General features: G+C 44.1%; 1 protein-coding gene across 6 annotated transcripts; it reads right to left on the bottom strand.

The window, feature by feature from the left end:
* Positions 1-709: 709 nt before the first annotated feature.
* On the bottom strand, positions 710-20,358 carry LYPLA1 (lysophospholipase 1). Of its 6 annotated transcripts, none has more exons than XR_009536425.1 (10): positions 20,207-20,358; positions 19,384-19,415; positions 13,134-13,199; positions 11,261-11,308; positions 9,388-9,458; positions 6,968-7,041; positions 5,567-5,668; positions 4,076-4,252; positions 2,367-2,471; positions 710-1,717 (listed from the first exon to the last, which is right to left on the bottom strand). XR_009536425.1 is itself a non-coding variant. In XM_060127940.1 (10 exons), the coding sequence occupies exons 5-10, from the start codon at positions 11,299-11,301 to the stop codon at positions 2,418-2,420; spliced, it is 519 nt and encodes a 172-aa protein (XP_059983923.1). In that variant the 5' UTR covers positions 11,302-11,308; positions 13,134-13,199; positions 16,894-17,243; positions 19,384-19,415; positions 20,207-20,303; the 3' UTR covers positions 710-2,417. The 6 variants fall into 6 exon arrangements, 4 of the variants coding, with proteins under 4 accessions (XP_059983923.1, XP_059983922.1, XP_059983919.1 ...); XR_009536424.1 differs by having other exon boundaries at positions 710-1,759; XM_060127940.1 differs by adding an exon at positions 16,894-17,243 and having other exon boundaries at positions 710-2,471; positions 20,207-20,303.
* Between the last annotated feature and the right edge of the window lie 1,220 nt (positions 20,359-21,578).

A 21,578-nucleotide genomic window follows, 5' to 3' on the forward strand; every position in this document is an offset into this window, starting at 1 on the left:
TAGGCAAACCTCCCAATGACTCACATACATAGACACTGTCGTTACCTGTCGACAGACGTAAACAATACCATGCTCTGACCACATCTGATTGTGAACCAAGAGTTTCAAAAGGATGATGAAATCAAAGATTATCACGTGAAATATGATGCTGCTGTGAAGAAGGATAAATCTAAAAAAGAGCTGTTGATGAGAGCACTACAGTACAGAACTCTCTTACCAGGAGGGCAACCCCAAAATGGAACAAGCAGCCTCACAAAAAGGGGAGCTGTCACTTTATTCAAAAGCAGAAGCTGAAGGACTGCTTAAGAGGCAGAACAGACGGGATTCCTTCCTGGGAAGAGTTAGAAATCAGCAGTGAGATAAAAGGAGAAGAAACTACTTGGATAACTGATTTATGACACGAATTTAAAAAAATCCCATGAATACTACATGGAAGGAAAAGACAGAGCAAAACACCAAACTTCTTAAATAGGTTAGGAACACTGAAAATCAAACTGAAGATTTGTTCAGCTTGTTAATAACACTGAGGAATAGGAAGCCTGGGCCCCGCCTGGAGAGAGCCAGGCGGGGGCCACACCACCATCAAACTTCCCTCTCAATGTGTGTTCCTGGGATTACACTGTCGCTTTCCTCCTTTTCCTTACAGACAGCCATTCCAAGGAAACGCAAATGTTAAAAATCATATTCCAAAGAGCCAGTCACAGAAAAGTCAGAATTACATTTTATTTCACATTGATAGAAACCGTGAAAAAGATTTACATTTTCCCACGTTACAGCACGTTTCAATGGAATATATTTCTTGCCATAAATTAGATCTTGCTGATTTGTGTAAGTGAAACAACAGTTTACATTCTTCAAGATAAAAGCAAAATGACTTAGTAAATGATTGTTTAAAAATTGTAAATCCAGACATAAACGTATGGCTTCATTATTAACATCCTACACTGTCCATACGAAATCATTTCCATCATCAAGTAGCACCCATTTATAAAGATGCGTTCCTAACGGTGTTCTAGTCGGTTGGAATACAGCAGAAAAATTAACAACAGTTCAGAAATATCAGGCGTACATTTTTGCTACATATTAAACTGGGTGGTAACTACACCATATGTACTGAGTTCTGACTAACTTTTATTACCCATAAACTTGTTTTCAAATAATGTTAACCAATAATCTGAAAAATCTATTTAAAATCAAATAATTGCTACTTTCATGTTTGCACAGAAACTAACTTAAAAAGATCCTCTCTGACTACAGTGAAAATTTCAAATAAGTCCACTGGCAGATAAAAGTAAAGCAAATTTTTCAAATGGATTGTTCATTTCCTACAGCAGTCGGTTTCAAACATATGTGCAAAATAAGTAAACTAAAACTCTACGCTATGAGGAGAATCATCTTAGAACAAATCATCTTAGAAATGACAGTTTGTAAGATCAGTCTTAAATATTTCGGAACATACTAGAATATGACCTAATTATTCTTTCAGTTAATTACAGAAAAATACAACCACAGAATTATCCTCGTTACCTGTAACTCTGCAGGCCTAAGCTGCAGACAAAGGTCCAGTTTAAGAAGTAGTGTAGAAACTTTGAAGGGATGCCTGGCTTCTTTCTACAAGTATAAATACACTTTCAGTGCCGTCACATCTGTGATTCAGAATGTCAAATTACAGCACGTATTGACAGCAGACGTCCATGGCAAGTAGGCAATATTTGGTCTGTTATGAAGGATAAAAAAGAAGAAAGAACACTTTTCTTTTCTAGAGAGGAAAAAAGAGTATTAAATAGAAATTATATTCAGGAAAGAAAAACCTGGTCCCCAAAATAAGAGGGCCATTAATTGAAGACAGCAATATTTCTTTTTACTGACACTTAGAAGCATTATCCCTATTATTAGGAATAATGTAATAACACCTCATTCTTATTATGCATTATAATCATTAAGTACATATGAACACATATATAAAAATACAGATACTGCATGGTGACTAAGTAATTTGGGAGTAAGTCCAGAGTCTTAAGTCACAGCACGCATAGACTTTTTATGTCTTAACTGCTCATTTATACCTGAACAGGTTTTCATTAAGCATACTAATAATTTTCAAGTGATGTAATAAAAAATCTGGTTACAGTATTTTATTATTTTGCTGAATTACATATGAGAGAAAGAAGCTAGCTGCTTCACCTACCTTAATACTAATATATTCTGCATCATGTTATACAAATACATACATAGAAACTTAAAAGATCATAAATTTATCTATTTAGGAGATTTATTTAGTCTGTGTCATTGGTGTGTATTTGCAAAACATTTTAACACTGCAAACATCAGAGGTTTCAAGATCGGGCACAGAAAAAACTTTATACTCTATGACGATGATGCTGGTGTGCGCTTCTCCACAAGGCCTCTTAGTGACGTCAATCAATAGGAGGTAGGAGTTTATCAATGAACTGCTTGACATCCATCATTTCCTGTTTGGAATAAAGGGATTATTAATATGCAGTTACACCAATCAGAAACTAAATCCCTACTAAATACCACTAACCAAAACCACATTTTTACTACAATTATATAAAAGTGGTGAAAAAGAAATGAGGCACCGATAGAAATTAGAAGACATTTCCCACGATGATTATTATCGTAATTCAATGATCACTCTCACGTATTATGAAGTCCTATGAAAATGGTCTGCATTTGCACTGCTTGAACAAAATAAAACACTGGGGGTGGCGGGGGGAGAGGAAGGGGGTCTAAAAGTGACAATAACTACACAGAGAAGACTCGGTATGTACACAACTGCCGTCAACCAAGTGTCCGTGCCCAGCTTCTAACACTCCCTCATTAGAATGAGATGCGAAATCAACAGTACCAGATGCTTTGTGCCTTTCTGAAGGATTCACACACAACCAGCCAGCTGAGGCTGAGGGGAGCAGGTCCCCAAGGCAGGCCTGGAGAGACGCAGAGGTGAATCCACCACAGAGGAAACTGCTCGACACCTCCCGCGTCTGGCCCAGCTTTCTCACTTCCCTCAAACACATCTCCTGCTGCCACCGCTAGACCCACACAGGAGCATGCAGGAACCTTCACCCGCATCGCCTCCTCACTTGAGAAAGAAGGCACGGCACGGCGGTGGCCTGTCTCACCCGCCGTGTGGCCCCCACTGCGACCCCACCTCCTCCAGCTCCACCTCCTGTCCCGTCCTGCCCCGAACCGTCCTTCCAGTGTTCTCCAGTGTGAACAGTCTCATCCACACACACACAGCCGCCTGCGTCTGCCCCTTGAAGCCCCAGTGTGCTGACTCAGAGGCACCGAGTCTGGAGTCCTGGCATCTGTGTGTTTGTTAAGCTCAGGGGTGGGGGGTGGGGTGGGGGGGGCGGCGGGTGTGCTTTGAAAACCACTGCTCTGGACCTTCAGCCCCTCCCTCCTGGTACCCGGCGGGTCGCCCTCTCTGGATTCAATGCATCATCAGGGGCTCAACTATGTTCTCAGTAACGCCTAGAATCCCAGGTTCCCCATCTTTCTGGATAAGTCATATTACTACCTGCCTTCTCTGTCCCAAAGCAAATGATTTCGCCAGGCTGACAGGTGCAAAAAATGTTAACTTGGACTGTCTCAAAGCTTAGCAATTGATTTTTATTCTAGTCCTTTTCAAGCCTCCAAACCTATCCTGACAACCCTCATTCTTACGATCACCCGTCTCAGTTTTTCAGAGCACTTTTAAAAAACTCCTAATATAACACATATCACCTTCTGCTTTCTATATAGTTACTTGGATATATATCCTTCTCCCTATTCAAAATTTTCATTTTAAGTAAACTACTTTAGATTTTAACAAAGAAATGATTTTATTTGTCCTTGAATTATTTACAGTGTTTACATGTAATAAGAAATTAGTGAATGTCTGTTGAATTAAGTTGCATAAACTTTGATCTAAGTCCTACTAACCTATGGTTCAATGTGAATTCATTAATTAACTTCTTTAAATCCCCAAGCAGTCAAATGTTATTTATCTTGAAAATATCACATGCAAACAGTTGCAGACGTGTCCCTATAGTCACTGCTTCCAAACACTTACCTGTTGACATGAACTGTGCGTCATGCCTCCATAGGTTTTGAAGGTTACGTTGGTTGGATTTACCAATGTCTTTAGCCTTTCAGCAGTAAGAGAACCAAACATTAGGGGAACTAAAGGATCCGAATCTCCATGGCACTGAAGAATAGAAATGTCTCTATTCACGCCACTGATAGGACCCTGCAGAAAACAGAACAGGACTATAGGGTCATTCATCCAAGCGTGTGGAGCGTCATGCTCGGCACATACGACATGTGCTTGCTCACGTTACAGGTTATCTTTGGCCACAGAAATAAAATTCCTCCCATCCTTATACCCCCCCATCTCTTTATTTAGACTTTTATAGGACATATGATTACCCTGCCTTGTACTGTATGTTTTCCTAATGAATCAGTTCCTTGAAACACATTGTATCCTAATCATACGTTCGGGTGGCTGGACACAAGAAGTATGTTTTAGCTGAGTCATGTTCTTTGCAGCTCTTATTTGATTCTTTCATTTTATTTTTTTTTAAGAATGTGTATTTAATTACTTAATTAATTAATTAATTTTAATTTTTTTCCGCGTTGGGTCTTCGCTGCTGCACGCGGGCTTTCTCTAGTTGCAGCGAGCGCACGGGCTTAGCTGCTCCGCGGCACGTGGGATCTTCCTGGACCAGGGACTGAACCCGTGTCCCCTGCATTGGCAGGCGGATTCTTAACCACTGCGCCACCAGGGAAGTCCCTCTTATTTGATTTGAATAAGAAAGTTAATAAACAGCACTTACTATGTGCAAGACACCGAAGGGTGACTATATAGTGATAAGAAAAACCCCCTAGGTTTAAGGATGAATTTGAAAATAAAATAACACCCGCATCCCCCATGTGTACTATATATTGCTTTATACTGTTGAGTATTTAGAAATTACATTCTACACTAGAATTCTGCCACCAAGCAACGAACATACTGGGCATTCAAAAACATCATTTCTATGTGTAAAGAATAGCCCTAATTTTGATATGTATCTTAAAATGTACCAAAGACTTCAAATATAGAATTTATGACAGTAAGGGCTTCCTTCCTCCTTCCCTCTCCCTCCCTTTCTTCCTTTCTCTTTTTAAGGACTCATTTCTTATTCTATTCCATGCAACCCACGGTAGAGACAGTGCAGTATACAGGTAAAGCCTAGCGATAGTACATCACACAAGTCTACGGCAGTTCTTTTTAAAAACGGGTGACTGATGTAGACTACGGGCCTTGAGTGACACTGACGTGTCACCGTAGGTTCACTGGTTAAAACAAATGCATCCTGTGCTGTGAGATGCTGATGGGGGGCTGTGCGTGGACGGGGACGCGGGTATATGGACACCTTCTGTACTTGCCGCTCAATTTGTTGTGAACCTGAAACTGCTTTAAAAAATTAAATTTATTAATAATCATAACGTGACGGTGTCCTCAACATCATCTGCCACCCCTCCGCTCAGTGACGCCGCGCTGCAGGCGTGCGCCAGGCACCTGTGGAAAGGAAGCCCGCAGGGGCAGCCAACAGCTGAGAGCGGTGACGCCAGCCAGCTTCTGCTGTGTGGTCAGTGCCGTGTACAGAGACAAAGCTCCTCCCTGGAAAGACAACAGGGAAAGTCAGTGGGACACAAATTCTGCCGGCAGCAACGGGAGTGATGCTTGTTCTCAACGCCATTCATAAAAAAATCGAAGCGGGTGGCTGATGCCCAATACAATAGGCAAACTGGTAGAAACACATGCACGCCCCGCCGTGTCCACAAGGACCTGACTCTCCACGGTGAAGACCGTCGTGAGACCACAGCGACTGCCCAACCAGCCAACAGCAGAGCCCGCTGCTGCCCTGACAATGCCGTACGGAAGTTCCGAACTTATAGTTACTGTTTTCTTTGTTTTGGCTGCACCATGCATCAAATGGGATCTTAGTTCCCCAACCGGGGATCCAACCCACACCCCCTGCAGTGGGAGCGCGGAGTCTTAAGCAGTGGACCACAAGGGAAGTCCCCTAGAGTAACTATCTCCTCCTCAGCAAACACGTAGGACCAAAATCTGGTCTTAAACTGGTATTACTTTCCAAAACAAGAACTCATGAGAAGAAGCCCGCGGCGGACACCTCTGGAGCACTGGCCGCCAGCTCACAACACCCGTATGCTGGGGCCTGCGTGCCCTCTGACCCGTGCTGTTACCAAGACTGACTCTGCTCCCCTCCCAAGGACGACCCCACCATCTACTCAAGAACGGGAACCACTGAGGGATCCTTGAACATGGGGTGCGGCTGAAGCACCCCCGACCCAGGGACCAGGACAGATGCAGCGGCGGTCAGGAAGCGGCCGGCACGGCCCCTGCGCCGGGGTCGCTTTGTGGGAGTCCCTACCCTGATCTCACCCCACTGGGATTACGGGGAAGTCCGCAGGGCTCGACCACTGAGAATCTGTGACAAACAGAGGGAAGGAATTCTCCTGTCTTCGACCTTTTTATTCCATTGCTCGTCTGCTCCTGGGAAGGGGACTTACACCTGCATTTAGGCAGAGTTTCGTTCAGAGAGGTACAGAGTGTTAACTCAGGCCTAACTGCATGTGTACTAGCTATTTTAGAAAAATACATTCCAGGTTCCAATCAGTTTCCTTAAAAAATTGACTTTCAAGACATACTCTATAGGGTGAAGGCTATCACTGAAGAGAGAAAACTAAAAAAGGAAAAGAGCATGACACACTCTCTAATTAATCAATCATTATTTCTGGTCCATTCAAACTTAATTCAGCATTAACAGTAAGCAATATATCAGATTCTAGAACATCTTCTAAAAACAGGACTCCTCCATAGAAAAACGATGGAAACTACAGACTTCTAGATAAATATACTGATGACGCCGACATATCACCCAAACTTTTATCTTACCTGAGAAAATCCTCCCAAAATAATTCTGTTAGAAGGAATGCCATTCTTCACCTCTTGGTCTATCAAAGCTTTTACTAAAAATAACATAAAAGTTAAATCACCAATACTTTCAAAATTAAGCCCACTGATATAATTTAAATAGGAAAAAAATTAATAACAGAAAACCACAAAGTACATTAAAGGTCAAAACAAGTGAAAAACTTGGAGCACTCTATTAAAATACAAAACTAGAATGGATTTTCAAAAACTCAAGATTTTGCAGCTGTTACTTAAACTTAAACTGTTCAATTATTTGTTGCATAATCTGTAAACAAGTCTTTTCTCGCATCAACAGATGGGTACGGATAGTCCTTTATCCATGGTCCATTCTGCTCATATACATTTTACAGTTCTTTCTCTTCAATGAACCATAGGCATTTGTACCTAAAAGCTGTTATTTTAAAATCGTAGGTAGTTAAGTAGTTTACATGGTTTGTGACTGACGGTGTTTAAACAGTTCACTATATTATTTTAAAAAAAAGAAAAAAAGGCACAGTATACTTTTCCCTATAGCCAATAAACAATGCGGGAGAAAAATCAAATGAATTCTTTTGTTTCTGCAAAATACTCTGACATGCATCATTAACTGTATTACTTGATTAACTCCTAGAATTTCCTTTTTCTTTATAATACTATGTTTTTGATAACTGCACCTTTTACAAATTTATCTCCTCTCATTTTTGACATATGTGTAAGTTTCATCTTCTTAAGATGAAACTTGCCAACTTTATATTTCCTTTTTACCAAAACCCTGCTTTTATTAGAACACTGCAAAAACCCCAAAGCCCAAATTAAACGTTTTTTTCTTTTTGTATAAATTTAGTTCTTAGTTAGAATAGGCTGAAAAGCAAGCGGTACCCTGATGAGTGTGTGGAAAACGGGCTAGAGGAGAGGACAGGAGTAGAGAGGTGAAAGCCTTGCTGAGAAGCCTGAGGCTTTACTGAGGGGGACGCAGGGCCTGGGCGGGAAAGGAGATGCAGGTGGGCAGCAGCAGCCCTGCGCTGGGGAGGAGCAGGGAGCTGGGGCCACTTTCCCTCCGTTTCAAACGGCTTCACTCCTCTGGTTACACCAAGCGCTGAGATAAAGTTAAACCAGGTATGGTGACAACAGTCAGCTGTGGAGTGACGGGTCCTGATTCCAAGCCCTGGACGCACCCCGAGCCCTTTCTTCTTTGTTCACGGGCACATCTTCCCGGCCCCAAATGGAGACACCCCTCATTCCTAACTCTGGGCCTCAACCCGATTCTCTCCAATCAGACATCACGTCAGACACGAAGAATGCCACGGGCCAACCCTACCCGGGGAAGGGACTTTCACCCTGCAACCCACTGGGCCTGGCCGTCTGCGCCACAAGGCCCACCCTCCCTGACAACCCACCCCTAGACCTGACACGAGCTCTATTATATGTTGACAAAACCCTAGCTCTAGGAGTGTAGCATTGATCCACTTTTCGATGGTCCTAAAAGTCAGTGTCCTTGGTTTGACATTCCTTAATATCCAATATGTTTTGAATGCATCTTCCCTGTCTTAAAGTTAAGAGTTCTTCTAAAAAATAAAAAGATTTTTAAAAAGGAACCTACCTACCGTTTTTGGTTTTTAAATGAGTTTTGAAAATTTCCAACAAATGTGAAAATAGGAAGACCGTGCAGGGTTCCCTGGGTACCTATCACCTCGCGTCTGTAACGAACGCCTCACAGCCAGGCGTGCTGCATCGAGGCCACCACGTCATCACCCAGGTCGTGAGGGAGGCCGGCCTGGCCACCGCGCTGTCTACTTGTCAATGTTGCAGTACATACGAGTCAAAGACACACGTACTGCTGGGCATGGGCTAAAACCAGACCTCTCCCGGTAAGTTAGTGTTCTTTATGCTTTCACCCCACAAGTAAGCGGGGTTACCATGTTCATAAGCGAGGACGTGACTGGAGACCCTGCAAAGCAGAGCTCATACCGTTACAGGAGTGCCCAGTGAGATGATTTATAGGAATCGCCTGGCAGGTCCAGTAGTGTTCGAGCAGGGGCCCCTCACTAAAACTAACCATTACCATAATTTTCATTATATATCATGACATCATTGGTAGCCTTATCTATGTCCTTATTTCAAATCTCTTCAATGACAATAACTGGCCACAGCCATCAAACATGCTGCGATTTTCTCCACTGGCCTGCGTCAATCAAAGCAAAACGACGCATCCGACAGCACTCAAGCCTGACAAGTGCCGTTCCTCCCCACACGCCTCACCTTCACGGGCCATAATTAACGAGTCAAACAAGACAGTGAGCCATCAGAAAGGAAGGACAGCACCACCTGCATTTACATAGTATGTAGTATTTCATCAACAACAACAGCACGACTGAATCTACTATAAAACTTTTCTTACTTACCACTTTCTGCTGCCTGTTTAATTCCAGTTTCATCTTCCTGTGAATCCGGTGAAAGCCCAATGATGTCAAACCTGGAAAATAAGGCAAAATTCTAAAAGAATCATTCAATTCTAAGAATATCTACTCTTGATAAGAAGATGGTAATTTTAGAGAAAAAAGGCTAACCAAAGATATTCTCTAGAACATTAAACTCAAATGAAACTGTCTCTGGGGACTTCCCTGATGGTCGAGTGGGTAAGACTCCGTGCTCCCAATGCAGGGGGCCTGGGTTCGATCCCTGGCCAGGGAACTAGATCCCACATGCCACAACTAAGAAGTCTGCATGCCGCAACTAAAAGATTCCACATGCCACAACTAAGACCCGGCGTGGCCAAAATAAACAAATAAATATTAAAAACAAAAAACAAAAAAAACTGTCTCTGGAGGCCAAACGGTCAACTTAAATGCGTGAATGTGACATCCTGTAAGTTCCCCTCACGCCAACTAGATACAGATTGTATTAAAAAGTCACAGTACCATGTAATTTTAAGGTAGAAACACCTGGAGAATGACCTAGTCCAACCTGACACCTGACAGGAGTCTCAAACCACAGCCCTAAGATCTTTGGAATAAACGCCAGCCCCTCGCTTCCCTCCTAGTGCATCGTAAGTCGGCCGTCGGGAAAGAGCTACTTCACCACGGCACCTGCGCACGCGCGGCCCACACCTACTGCACACAGGCCACCTCCATCCACATTCTGCAAAACCCGTCACCACGCACTGCAGCGACCTCAAGCCGGAGGCGGGTGCATCTCCCTTGGCCCCGACTACCTCGCTACCCGCTCGGTGCTTCCACTGTGGTCTCGGGCAGCGCGAGGTAGAAGCTTTGCCCCGGGCAGGAGTCGCGCCAGAGCGGGAAGGGGGAGGAATCCAGGCCAAGGCGGGCGGGGCGCAAGGGTTGCCGGGCAACGTCCAGCAGATGAAAACGAGGGTGCAGGGTGGGTTCGAGGTGAGTGGGAACAAGCAGGGGACAAGGTGGCGGCAGGCTGGGGTCCCCAGGAGGCCTCAACAGGCAGTGCAGAGACGGGGGAGCAAACTCCCAGGGGGAACAACTACGCTTGACAGTCAGGTCTGAAGTGCGTGCCTTCAGAGATGCAACAGTTCTAGACGACAAAGCCCAGGGGATGCTGTGGGTGCCTGAAGCTGCGAGAGGAAAACGTCAGCGGAAAGAGAAGAGTCCAGGAAGTGACAAGCCGGTCAAGGCTTGTGAATGGGTCACTGACATTGGATCCCATAGTCACCTGAAAGGTAAGACGGTAGCAGGAGCTAGAGGGGAAAGGGAAATAGGAATCAGGTGTCAAAGTCATCAGTTTTGAACAGACCTGACGGCAGATCTCAGAGCAGCAGGAAGAAAGCATGGTCTGTAAGTGGCTCAGAGAACAAAGAACCGACTGTAAAGCACACAGGGAATGCCTGACATCACGAATGTCTCGAGAGGGCTCAGCAGGAATTGCTTTCCTTAAAAACTGGCCAGCTCTCCAGGAAGGCAAGAAGGTGGGAGGTGGAGAGGCCACGGCTTCACCAGAGTGGATGCCACACGGGCGCACGAACACGTTTGGGTACTGAAATCAACAAAGGTTTATCAAGCAGTGAGAGGTGCTCTCTGCAGTATCTCTATCCACCCACTCTCTCCTGTTTCTCTACCTGTTGGTGCAACTCCTTAAGATTTACCCCAAATCTAACATATAAAACCTGAAATAGTCGAATGAAGGTTAAATTTATATAACTTTGCAACTTAAAAATAATTAATTAAAAATTGCTATATGCAAAAGCACTTCTGATTAAAAAAAAGTATAAGTAAAAAGTTCTTATTGAATAAGTGAAGTCTTACTTACCAAGAAGGCATGGCCATGTTCATATTTAACGTTACAGGCATAACTGGTCTACATGGGGAAGAAAAAGAAAAGGAAAAATAAGTATAGTATACCAAAGTACAAAACCTGATAAATTCCATCAACTGAAGATGATTACTTGAGGCTCTCACAAAATTGAATGCTACAATTTGAATAGATGAGCTGCTTCACTGCACGTACACCTGCACAATTCTGTTCTCCACACCCTCCAAATGGTTCTCAAGACAGAGCCGCAGCTGGAATGGACTAAGCTTGGCGAATAAACAACATCTTCCTTCTTCAACATCTTTATTTGATACTTTCAAACCAGACACGAGAAGGAAAACAGTAACCAAGACAGATGGAAATTTCTGAGACTCTGACTAAGGGGCTAAGGACACAAGCAACTTACTGCACAGGAATGGTGACATCAATTCCCATAGGCTCAAATTATATTTTTGCTTATTTTCTAGTTCTTAGCTATGTACCTGCTTGTTTAAGAGACCTCTAAATAAATAAGGGAAATATAAGTCTTGCCTAAGTGTCCATTATACCCAACTCAATTCTGTGATGAAAAACTTGCTGGACAACCTGAATGCAGCTAGGTACAAAAGGAAAGAAAACCAAATACACTCTAACTACATCTCACCACCATCCTCCTGACTCATGAAACACGTTTACCTTAGAGGTCACAAAATCTTAGCAAAATTTCCACGAAAACATAAACTTCCCTAGGTTGGGAAATAGCCTTAAACTAAATTCAATCTTGGAGCCAATAACAGTGTAGCAGAAATTCCAACACCATCAAGAATTCTGTCTTGCAGACACAGAGAACAGACTTGAGGACACAGGTGGGAAGGGGAGGCTGGGACACAGTGAGAGAGTGGCATGGACATATATACACCACCAAATGTAAAATAGATAGCTAGTGGAAAGCAGCCGCAGAGCACAGGGAGATCAGCTCGGTGCTTTGTGTCCGCCTAGAGGGGTGGGATAGGGAGGGTGGGAGGGAGACGCAAGAGGGAGGGGATATGGGGATATATGTATATGTATAGCTGATTCACTTTGTTATAAAGCAGAAACTAACACAACATTTTAAAGCAATTATACTCCAATAAAGACAAAAAAAAAAGAATTCTGTCTCTGGCATGAGTCAGATTAATAAGGACACCGCAACCCTTTCAGGATAAAAAGAGGGGGGATGTTTTCTTACATAATCTCGTATTTTTCCTTTTTCACATTTATCGACTCTGCTGCTACGACCACTTCCGAGGATGAATTACTAAGCTATCAGCATGTATCTCACCCCACCTGTTTCTTCATGGCTACTGCTTCTCAGCACACTTTGACCTAAGACTTGCTCATCTGAGTGATTTTCTGAGTTTGCTCAAAACTTACTAGTTTCTTTCTGACACCGACAAATGTCTTCAGAATTCAAAACCAAACCTAACAGTCTCCAGAGTCTGTGCTCTTTCCACGCTGCATCACATTGCCTCGAACTGATCAAATTTAGGCGTGTTTTCAAGGTAGTGGAGATTTCTCCCAAACCTGATAGGTAAATCCCCTTCAGAGACAGCTCATGGATGTCCTGAGAACTTAACAGCACTTGTATGTCTACAAAAATTTTTCTGGCTGTGAGTTCATCTGATCTCCAAGAGAGCATTATTTTAAATTTCTCAACAAAAAGGATAAGAAAAAAATTCAACGTAACCAGGACACATTTTAGTTTCACAGAACTTACTAATCTTTATTTTGAAGCTGAACATTTAAAAGATAAAAATTAATTATATTCAAATGCTTTGCTGGAAAAGTAAAGCTATCACGATTGTTCCTCTCCAGACTCTGAATCCCAAGCCTGAAAACTGAAAACACTTACGCGTGCGGGCAGATGTACTTGATGTGGGCGCTTCTGATACCTGCAAAGGCTTCTGCCCACCCATGCCTGGTGGAGAAACCACAGGAATGATGCCATTAGATACTGCTTTAAATTCCAGTAAGTTAATAACAGAAGAGTAAATCTGTGAGGGTAAATTTCAACCCCTTAAAAGACCACCACCAACCTAGAAACAACCCAAAGCTTATGATTTCAGCTTCACCTGCGGATAAAAATGATCTCTCGTGATTCCTGAAGAGCAGTGTTTTCTCTTGCATATACTTCACTGGGCTTTATAATTTATAAAACACATTTTTTAATCTCTTTATAACCTCCCAACAATGTGCCTAACGAAGTAGGCAAGACATGATATAATTCATTTTATATGAAGAAAAAATTCTCAGAGGAGTAAAGTAAAGCAGCTGTCTGATATTTCTCCACGCTTACTACACCATTAAAAATAACCACCTATGGGACTTCCCTGGTGGCGCAGTGGTTAAGAATCCACCTGCCAATGCAGGGGACACGGGTTCAAGCCCTGGTCCGGGAAGATCCCACATGCCACGGAACTAAGCCTGTGCGCCACAACTACTGAGCCTGTGCTCTAGAGCCCGCGAGCCACAACTACTGAGCCCACGTGCCACAACTACTGAAGCCCGGCACGCCTGGAGCCCGTGCTCCACAACAAGAGAAGCCACCGCAATGAGAAACCCACACACCGCAACGAAGAGCAGCCCCCGCTCGCCACAACTAGAGAAAGCCCGCGCACAGCAACGAAGACCCAACGCAGCCAAAAAAAGAAAAGAAGTTGAAAAAGTAACTTTAATTAACGTTCTCTCCTTATGCGTATATGTACATATATATGGTCAAAACAGAATATGAGGCGTCATCAAAATCCTTCTGGCCAGAAATAAACTGTTAATCTTTCTACGTATTTCCTTCCAACTTTTTCCATGCATATCACTTGAGAAATAGATACAGATTTCACAAGAATGGAATGATACTATACATACATACAGCTCCCTGTGTCTTTACACTTGACATTACACCTGATACTTTCCACATTTTACCTCTATTAGAGGGTAAAATAAAGGTAACTTAAGACCTTTTTGGATTAAATAGTTTTGAAATAAATGTTAAATGCTTTTCTATTAACTACTTCTCTATTTTAATCCACCTTCCCCCAAAGTGTTAAGGAAATACAGAAAACTTAATAACATTATGAACATTAACACTTATGTAACACTGCACTGAGTCAGGCACTATTCTAGAAGTTATATATGGGTGCATGCATGTGCATATGTGTGTTTCCATGTGGGTTCGTGTGTGTGTGTATGTGAGACTTTAGTGTGAAAAGTACAAAACATGTTGAAAGAAATGAAAGAAGATCTATATAATGGACATCCTGCATTCTGGAAGACTTAATATTCTTAAGATGGAAGTGCTCCCCAAATGGATCCACAGTCAATACAATCTCTACGAGAATCACAGCTGGCTTTGCAGAAACTGACAAGCTAACTCTAAAATTCATTTGGACACTCAAGAGACCCAGAACAGCCGATATTGAAAAAAAAGTATTGTTGGAGGACTCACACTTCCCAATTTCAAGTTACTACAAAGCAACAGTAATAAAGATTGTGACACTGAAAAGACATACAAATCAATGAAATAGATTTGAGAATACAGAAATAAACCCTCACATTTATGGTCAGTTTATTTCTGAACAGGGTGCCAAAACAAATCAATGGGGAAGGAATAGTCTTTTCAACAAAAGTAACTGGAATAAGTGGAAACCCACGTGCAACAGGATGAAGTTAGACTCCTACCTCACACCACGTACAAAAATTAACTCAGAATATAGCAAAGACCTAAACGTAGGAGATCAAACTATAAAACTCCTAGAAGAAAACATGCAAAAATCTTTGTGACCTTGGACGTGGCAATGGTTTTTTAGACGTGAAGACAAAAGCACAAGCAACAAAGGAAAATACTTTAGTAAATAATAAACGAGTAGGAGTCTTGGGTTCTAGCCCCAACTCTGTCTCTATCTAGAAGTGTGGCCTCAAACAGTTCATTCAGTCCAGTGGTTTTCGAAAATGTGTTGCCGTCTGGGAACTTGTTAAAAAGTCTGCGTACACTGGTTCCTCGATTCCAGCCCAACACCACAGGCTTTTTCCTAGTTGGTCCCTCTTCCCGTATTCGTAATTCCGCGAGAAAGCTGGCTTCAGCTCTGGCAACTCTGGGCCAGCAGTGCAGGTTGGGACCTGCCTCCCCCCAGGTGCCCCACCCATAGTCATGCTTCTTGCGTGGGAACACCCCCTCCCCTCACAGCTGACCGTGACACCGGAAAGCACAGCTCTGACGAAGGGGAGCGGGGAAGGAGAAAGCCAGGCCCTCTTCATGGAAACCCCTCCCTCCCCTCCGTATATTCCAGGCTTCGCTGGTCTGTATCGCCCATCTGTGTGAGATTTTTCTAGGCCAGATTGTAAAAGTTTACAAAACAAAGTTTCAAAGGCAGAAGTGGTTAAGTGGGTCAGATCTTACTGAGAGGTCAAATAAGGAGAGGATTGAAAATAATACTGTAGACTGCCAACAAATAAATACCAAATGAAGGAATTTTTTAAAAGAGCATTCATTATTTGGCAACCATCACAATAACAGATCCAGACAGCAATCGTTAATGGGTGCTAAATCCACAGGTGAAAAATTGGTGAGAAACAGATATTTTCATAAAATCCAAGTATCTCCCCACAAAACACTTTTTAAGTGCAATTATATTTATTAATTTTACTGTGGAGAAACCTGGCAGACACTACCTTAACCAGATAATGAAACACAGTATCATCAGCAAAGGCACAAAAATCAACACAGTGTGGTCCCAGGACCACCACAGCAACCTCTGCGGTGTCCCTGCCGAAAGGGAGACGTCACATAAACCCAAACTGAGGGACATCCTACCTAGGAACTGGCCCATAGGGGAAGAGTGTCAAGGTCACCAAAGACAAGAAAATGGACTGCTCAGGACTGAAGGAGCCTCAGGAGACGTGACAGCTCAATCTAACTTGAGATCCTGGACCCAGAAAGGACACCACTGGGTCAACCCAGGGAAAGGCAAGTGGGGCTGGTGGATGTGATGGTAGCTACAGATCAGTGTTAACGGCCTGATTGATGGTTATACCATGGCTAAGTGGCCATGTCCTTGTACTTACAAAATACACACTGAAGCTCTATGGAGTCATGAGGCAACATGTCTGCAACTTATTCTCAAGCGTGTGAGAAATGTTAACAACTGCGTAATCTGAGTGACAGGCAGAAGGACCTCTAAATACTATTTCTGCAACCTTCATGTAAATTTGAAGTTATTTTAAAAGAAGTAGTTAAAAATTTTACATGACAACACAACGAGGGAATGTAACCCTCGAAGTAAATCTGTGAGTCCAAACTACACAAGTGGGGAGGGGCAAGCTAATAGACATCAAAGGAGTGGCAGGATTAGAAAATCACATCACAGTAACAACCTACTCCAGCAAGAATCATCCACAGACACGAAAAATATCAGGTGAAAGTCTGATGTACGATTTGCATCTCCCCACGACTCACTCTACCTACACAGGGAGAGTAGGTGCCGTAGAGAGACCCAGAGGAAGAAAGAGACCACCTTTATCGCGTGATCCAGGTCGGCATCAGTAATGGGACGGACCGTCCCACGTGCCTCCTGACGTGATGCAATGAACAGGCCGTACCATGTACATGGTGTTCGTACCAAAAATGCACAAGCTGAACGTCATCGTGAGGAAATGTCAAATAAACCTAAATGGAGGGACCAGTCTGATCCCTGCAGAAACGTCCATGTCACGAACGCCAAAGAGCCGAGGGACTGTTCCAGATTAAAAGAGACTGAAGAGCTGCAGCAGCTCAGCGCAGTGCGGCTGGGATGGAAGTGCAGGTGGACAGGATTACTGCAAAGGACACGACTGGGGCAGCTGTCAAGGTCTGTTAGACGACAGACTAGACCGGATAACAATGTTAAATGGCGCTGAATCTCCTGAATTTGGTAATTTTCTGTGGTTACATAAGAGACTCTGCTTGTTCTTAGGAGATACATGTTGAAGTCTGGAAATAAAGAATCATGGCATCGGCAATTTATTCTCCCAAGTTTTGGCAAACACAGTAACATATTCGATAGAGATCAGTGAATCTGAGTAGAAGGTTTTAAGGAATCTGTTTTATTCTTGCAACCCTTCTATAAATTTGAAAGCATTTCAAAATAAAACACTTTTAAAATGCTATCAAAAATAAATATGTATCTCTGGGTTGTTCAACTGTTTTTCACTCTCTTCTCAAGCATATGTGTATTTGAATTTTTTTTATAAGACAAATGTAACATTTTCATAATCATAAGACAAGCTGTTTTTATTTTGGAAGGAAAACTGATCTTAGGCAATATAGTTTGAACTAACACATTTTATTATACATGTTATGCATAGAAACAATTTTGTGGTCAGATGTGTTTCCTGCAGAACTTTCCAGAGCTTTAAACATGCTAGTGCATACCCAGTAAATCTTCTAGAGGAGACTATGCCGTATCATATTTCCTAGACACTAAGATATAATCTAAGTGGCACCACTGAAAAAAAGCCTTTTATAAAAAAAAAAAAATCACCACCACAATAAACACACATATCATAAGATGAATACCCATCTCAGTAACATAAAAATGTGGGGGAAATGACATATTAGAATTGAGAAAATATAGAATTATACAGGGTCCCCCAATCTTATTTGGCCATCAGAGACTTTTCATGAGAACACAGACTGCAAGACCCAAGTTCCCAGACAGCACACACCTTGGCTGGTCCTGCAAAAAAGAACCTTAACCAAGAAAGGCAAAGCTGCCCATTTCCATAGCTGAGTCGCTTAATCCCTATCATCCTCTATGGTAACCTGACAAAAGAACTTTAGTCCTCCAAAAAGTAACTCAAACATTGAATTGCCACTTGTCAGATCGGCTGGTTCTGAATTTCGTCATGTGCTCATGGAAGCAATCTAGCGTCAGCTTTCTTTCGTGTCCTCCCCCAAAGTAAATACTGTCAGAACTGGAGACCTCTACTTCTTTATATAAACTTAATTCTTAGTCAAGATGTCATGGCTGCTCTTGGTGTTTTTAATCTCACATTGTTCATTTTTTTCATCACTTTCACTCTTAACTTTGGTCTAAAGAATCTGGCTAAACTGGGGTCCACAGAGAATCTTTCTACAACTGAAGATTTTACCCCCTGGACTGATTCTTCAGACCCTGAAGCTCTCTTTATTGGGAAAGTTACAGGTGAACTAGATCCTCCCTGGGTCTCAGCATCAAGAAGGGTTTGGTGATAAAACAGAGCTCCTCTAAAACCTCTGTTTAGAAAAATAAATAAATAGTAAAGTAAGTCTGTCCTTTTCATAGGACTACCTGATGGCCAGAAACAGTCCTATAACCTTTCCCATAACTCCATGCAAGGCATGTGTCATGTACCTCTACTTGGGAGGCATAAAAGGATATTAGGAATCACTTTCAAGAATTAATCTGGCCCAGTGCCTCCTTGCAAAGATTTAATAGTTTCTTGGCTATCTTATCAAAATTTATCTTCACTTTTCCTCTAATTCTTCAATTTTGTAACAATGTTATAACAATAATTTGATCGAAGTTTCAAACAGATAACCACTGATTTAAATTTTAAAAAGCTCTCAATATAGAAAGAGACTGAGTGAAAGATAAACCATGTGGCTACAGTTAGCACAACAGAATGTGTTTGATAAGCCTCCAAACAAATCTTTGAGCTGCATTCCCTGCCCTTCAACTGATTTTTTCTTTTAAGGGAACATCGGAGCTCTCATTCAGAATGTTCACATTGCTATTATCTCACTTATCAAAATCAACTAGCTCTTCTCAACCTGCCCTGAAATTTTACCTCCTCTGGAAAGCTGTCACTTGCATCTCTACAAACATACCTCCCATCTCTGGTATCCACTACACACGGCAACTCAAGGAGGAGTTTGCAGTTTTAATATGTTCCAGACAGAGGAGGTGAAGAATGACAAAATAAGAGCATGAGGGGAAAATTCTGGAGGTTTTCAAAAAAAGAAAGGATTCTATCTCATGACTGGACTGTACCAAATATGACTATCAATCTATTTTTATACAATCCTAGAATTCTTTGCTCGTGTAGAGTTGCATGACCCGTTTCATTAGGGTACTAACAATGGTACCTACCCTGTGTCTCCCAATCCATGAAGGAAAATCACCTAGAACGGAAGAGGAACAATGAGTAAGCAATGCCTAAATAAACCCAGCGGAATGTTACACACTCCAGAGCCCCAGTTAAGGTGGAGGCCGGAATCACAGAACACTACCTTCAGCAAGTTAATCAATCTCTACAGACCTCGCGTAAGGGGCAAAAGCACTTAACGTCTCTCGGTGCATTTCCTAAGATAATTAACGTGGGATTTTAGCACTTAAAGAGGTCCCAGTTAGAAAGGCTTCTGGGCAAATGATCACATTCCAAGAAAAATCGTTTTGTCTCTTTAGGGTCAAACCATGAAAGTTCTCACGCGTACAGTATAATTTCTCCATCCCAAAAGGCAGCTTTCCGGCGGCTAAAAGTAAGTTTGAGATCCTCACGCACAAGTTTCCTAAGGAACAGCACCTCTGATCGAAAAGGACACTAAATCTTCAAACTTCTTTAACTGAGGACAGGGGTGCAAGGTGACACAATCAAGGCATCTACCTCATGCACAGACAAGGCAGCAACGTGCTCCAGAGCCACCTGGAGTTGGGGCGCCGTCCACTCAAGCGGGTGCCTCCGGGGTCCCGGGGCGGATCCGCGCGCAGGGCCCGGGGGATGCGGGGCCGGGGGCGCTGGGCCTCGGTGCCGCCCGCCCGCCCGCCGCGACCCCGCCCCCTCCGCACACAGCCCGGCCGGGCGGCGCCCACCACGACGCCCGACCCCCCGGACCGCACGCCCCGTCCCAGCCCCGGCCCGCCGCCCACCGGCCCGCGACGCGACCCCTCGCGAGGCCCCCAGCGCCGCACTCACCACGGCGGTGGCCTTCCGGACGGCGGGCACGATGGCGGGCAGCGGAGCCGACATGTTATTGCCGCACATACACCGGCTCCACCGACCGCGCGTCGGAAGCGGAAGGCGGAGCGGGCGCCTGGCCGCTGCCCAAGGGGGTGCAAGCGCCGAGTCCGGCCCGCCCACGGGCGCGCGCTCAGGCGCGTGCGCGCCCACGCCGCGCCGCGCCGGGCTGCGCCTCACCGTGCCCCGCCCCGCCCCGCCCCGCCCCGCCCCGCCGGTCGCCCCGCGCGTCACAGTGCCCGGCCGCCCGACGCCGCGTTGGCCGCGGCAGAGGGCGACCCGAGCTGACCTCCGGCCCGCGGGCCGCGCGTGCTCAGTGCGGGCGGCCGGTCTGGGGGGCGGGGCCGCGCGGTCACTTGCGACCCCACTCACTTGCAAAGGTCGGAAAGGACTGGACTTGGGGAGCAGCTTCTGCGGTATTTCTTCTGGGGGCTGCACAGGTGTGTAGTTTGGGGGCCCGCGCCTCGCCTCCTTTAAACTGCAAGTGGAGAGGGAAGCACTCAGTTGTCACCGAGTTTCCACAATTTGCTGATTGGTGGCTCTGGAGGTCCTACTGATTTAGGCCCCAGAACACATGACCCCATTCTACAGCGGTGGCCCGATGCCCATCAAATACCTGGTAGGGTCTGGGAGGGGCGGAGATGGACACACCTAAAGGCAAAATGCCCTGACCTTCGGAGGGTTACAGTTGACCACCGGAGAAAACACACAGTGAGAGCTGTGGTTCCGTTTTATTTGGGGACTCCCTGAGGGCTATGCCCTGGGACACCTCCTCTCAGCGCTGAGGACGTGCTCTGAAAAGGTGCGGCGGGGGGCGAGGTCAGTGGGTAGATGATTTTGGTCCAAGTGTGCATGCAGTCAAGCACGTGTCTCCCTAGAAGGTTGCTGCTAGTCAGAAGAGATTTAATGGTTTTAGTGCTTTTCTGAATGTGGGAAGATGCAAGAGTTTGGGTTCATAAAAATTTTCACCTGCCAGTATCTAATTATCTGAAGTCCTGTTCTGCCAGTTTTCCCCAGAGCACAGGGTACCTCATCCTGATCTCAGCCCTGAACTCCTTTCTGGAGGTGTTGAAGGTCAGCGACTGCAGTGGCTACTGACTTCACCCTTGTAGAACCAGGTGGCAAACGACAGTTTTTAGTTGTCACAATCTAGTGGAGAAACTTAGAGGATATATACAATCTGTTAAAAGGAGGATAACAGGCCCAAAATGGAGTCACTTGTGCTAAGCCCACATCATCCCCAAACTGAAACTTACTACCTAAACTTATTCCAGTTTCAATCTCTGGCAGGATGTAATCTTAAAGTCAGTCTGGAATTTCCTAGTCGGCG

The sequence above is a fragment of the Lagenorhynchus albirostris genome, chromosome 17 (assembly GCF_949774975.1).
Source record: "Lagenorhynchus albirostris chromosome 17, mLagAlb1.1, whole genome shotgun sequence".
Classification (NCBI taxonomy): Eukaryota; Metazoa; Chordata; class Mammalia; order Artiodactyla; family Delphinidae; genus Lagenorhynchus; species Lagenorhynchus albirostris.

Excerpts from the sequence above, each read along its gene's own strand:
- LYPLA1 (XM_060127936.1), bottom strand. The coding sequence starts at position 20,275 with ATGTGCGGCAATAACATGTCGGCTCCGCTGCCCGCCATCGTGCCCGCC. Across the intron at positions 11,309-13,133 it reads AAGTACATCTGCCCGCACGC|ACCAGTTATGCCTGTAACGT; the intron begins GTAAGTGTTTTC and ends TTCCCCATGTAG. Across the intron at positions 2,472-4,075 it reads CGCACAGTTCATGTCAACAG|GAAATGATGGATGTCAAGCA; the intron begins GTAAGTGTTTGG and ends TATTCCAAACAG.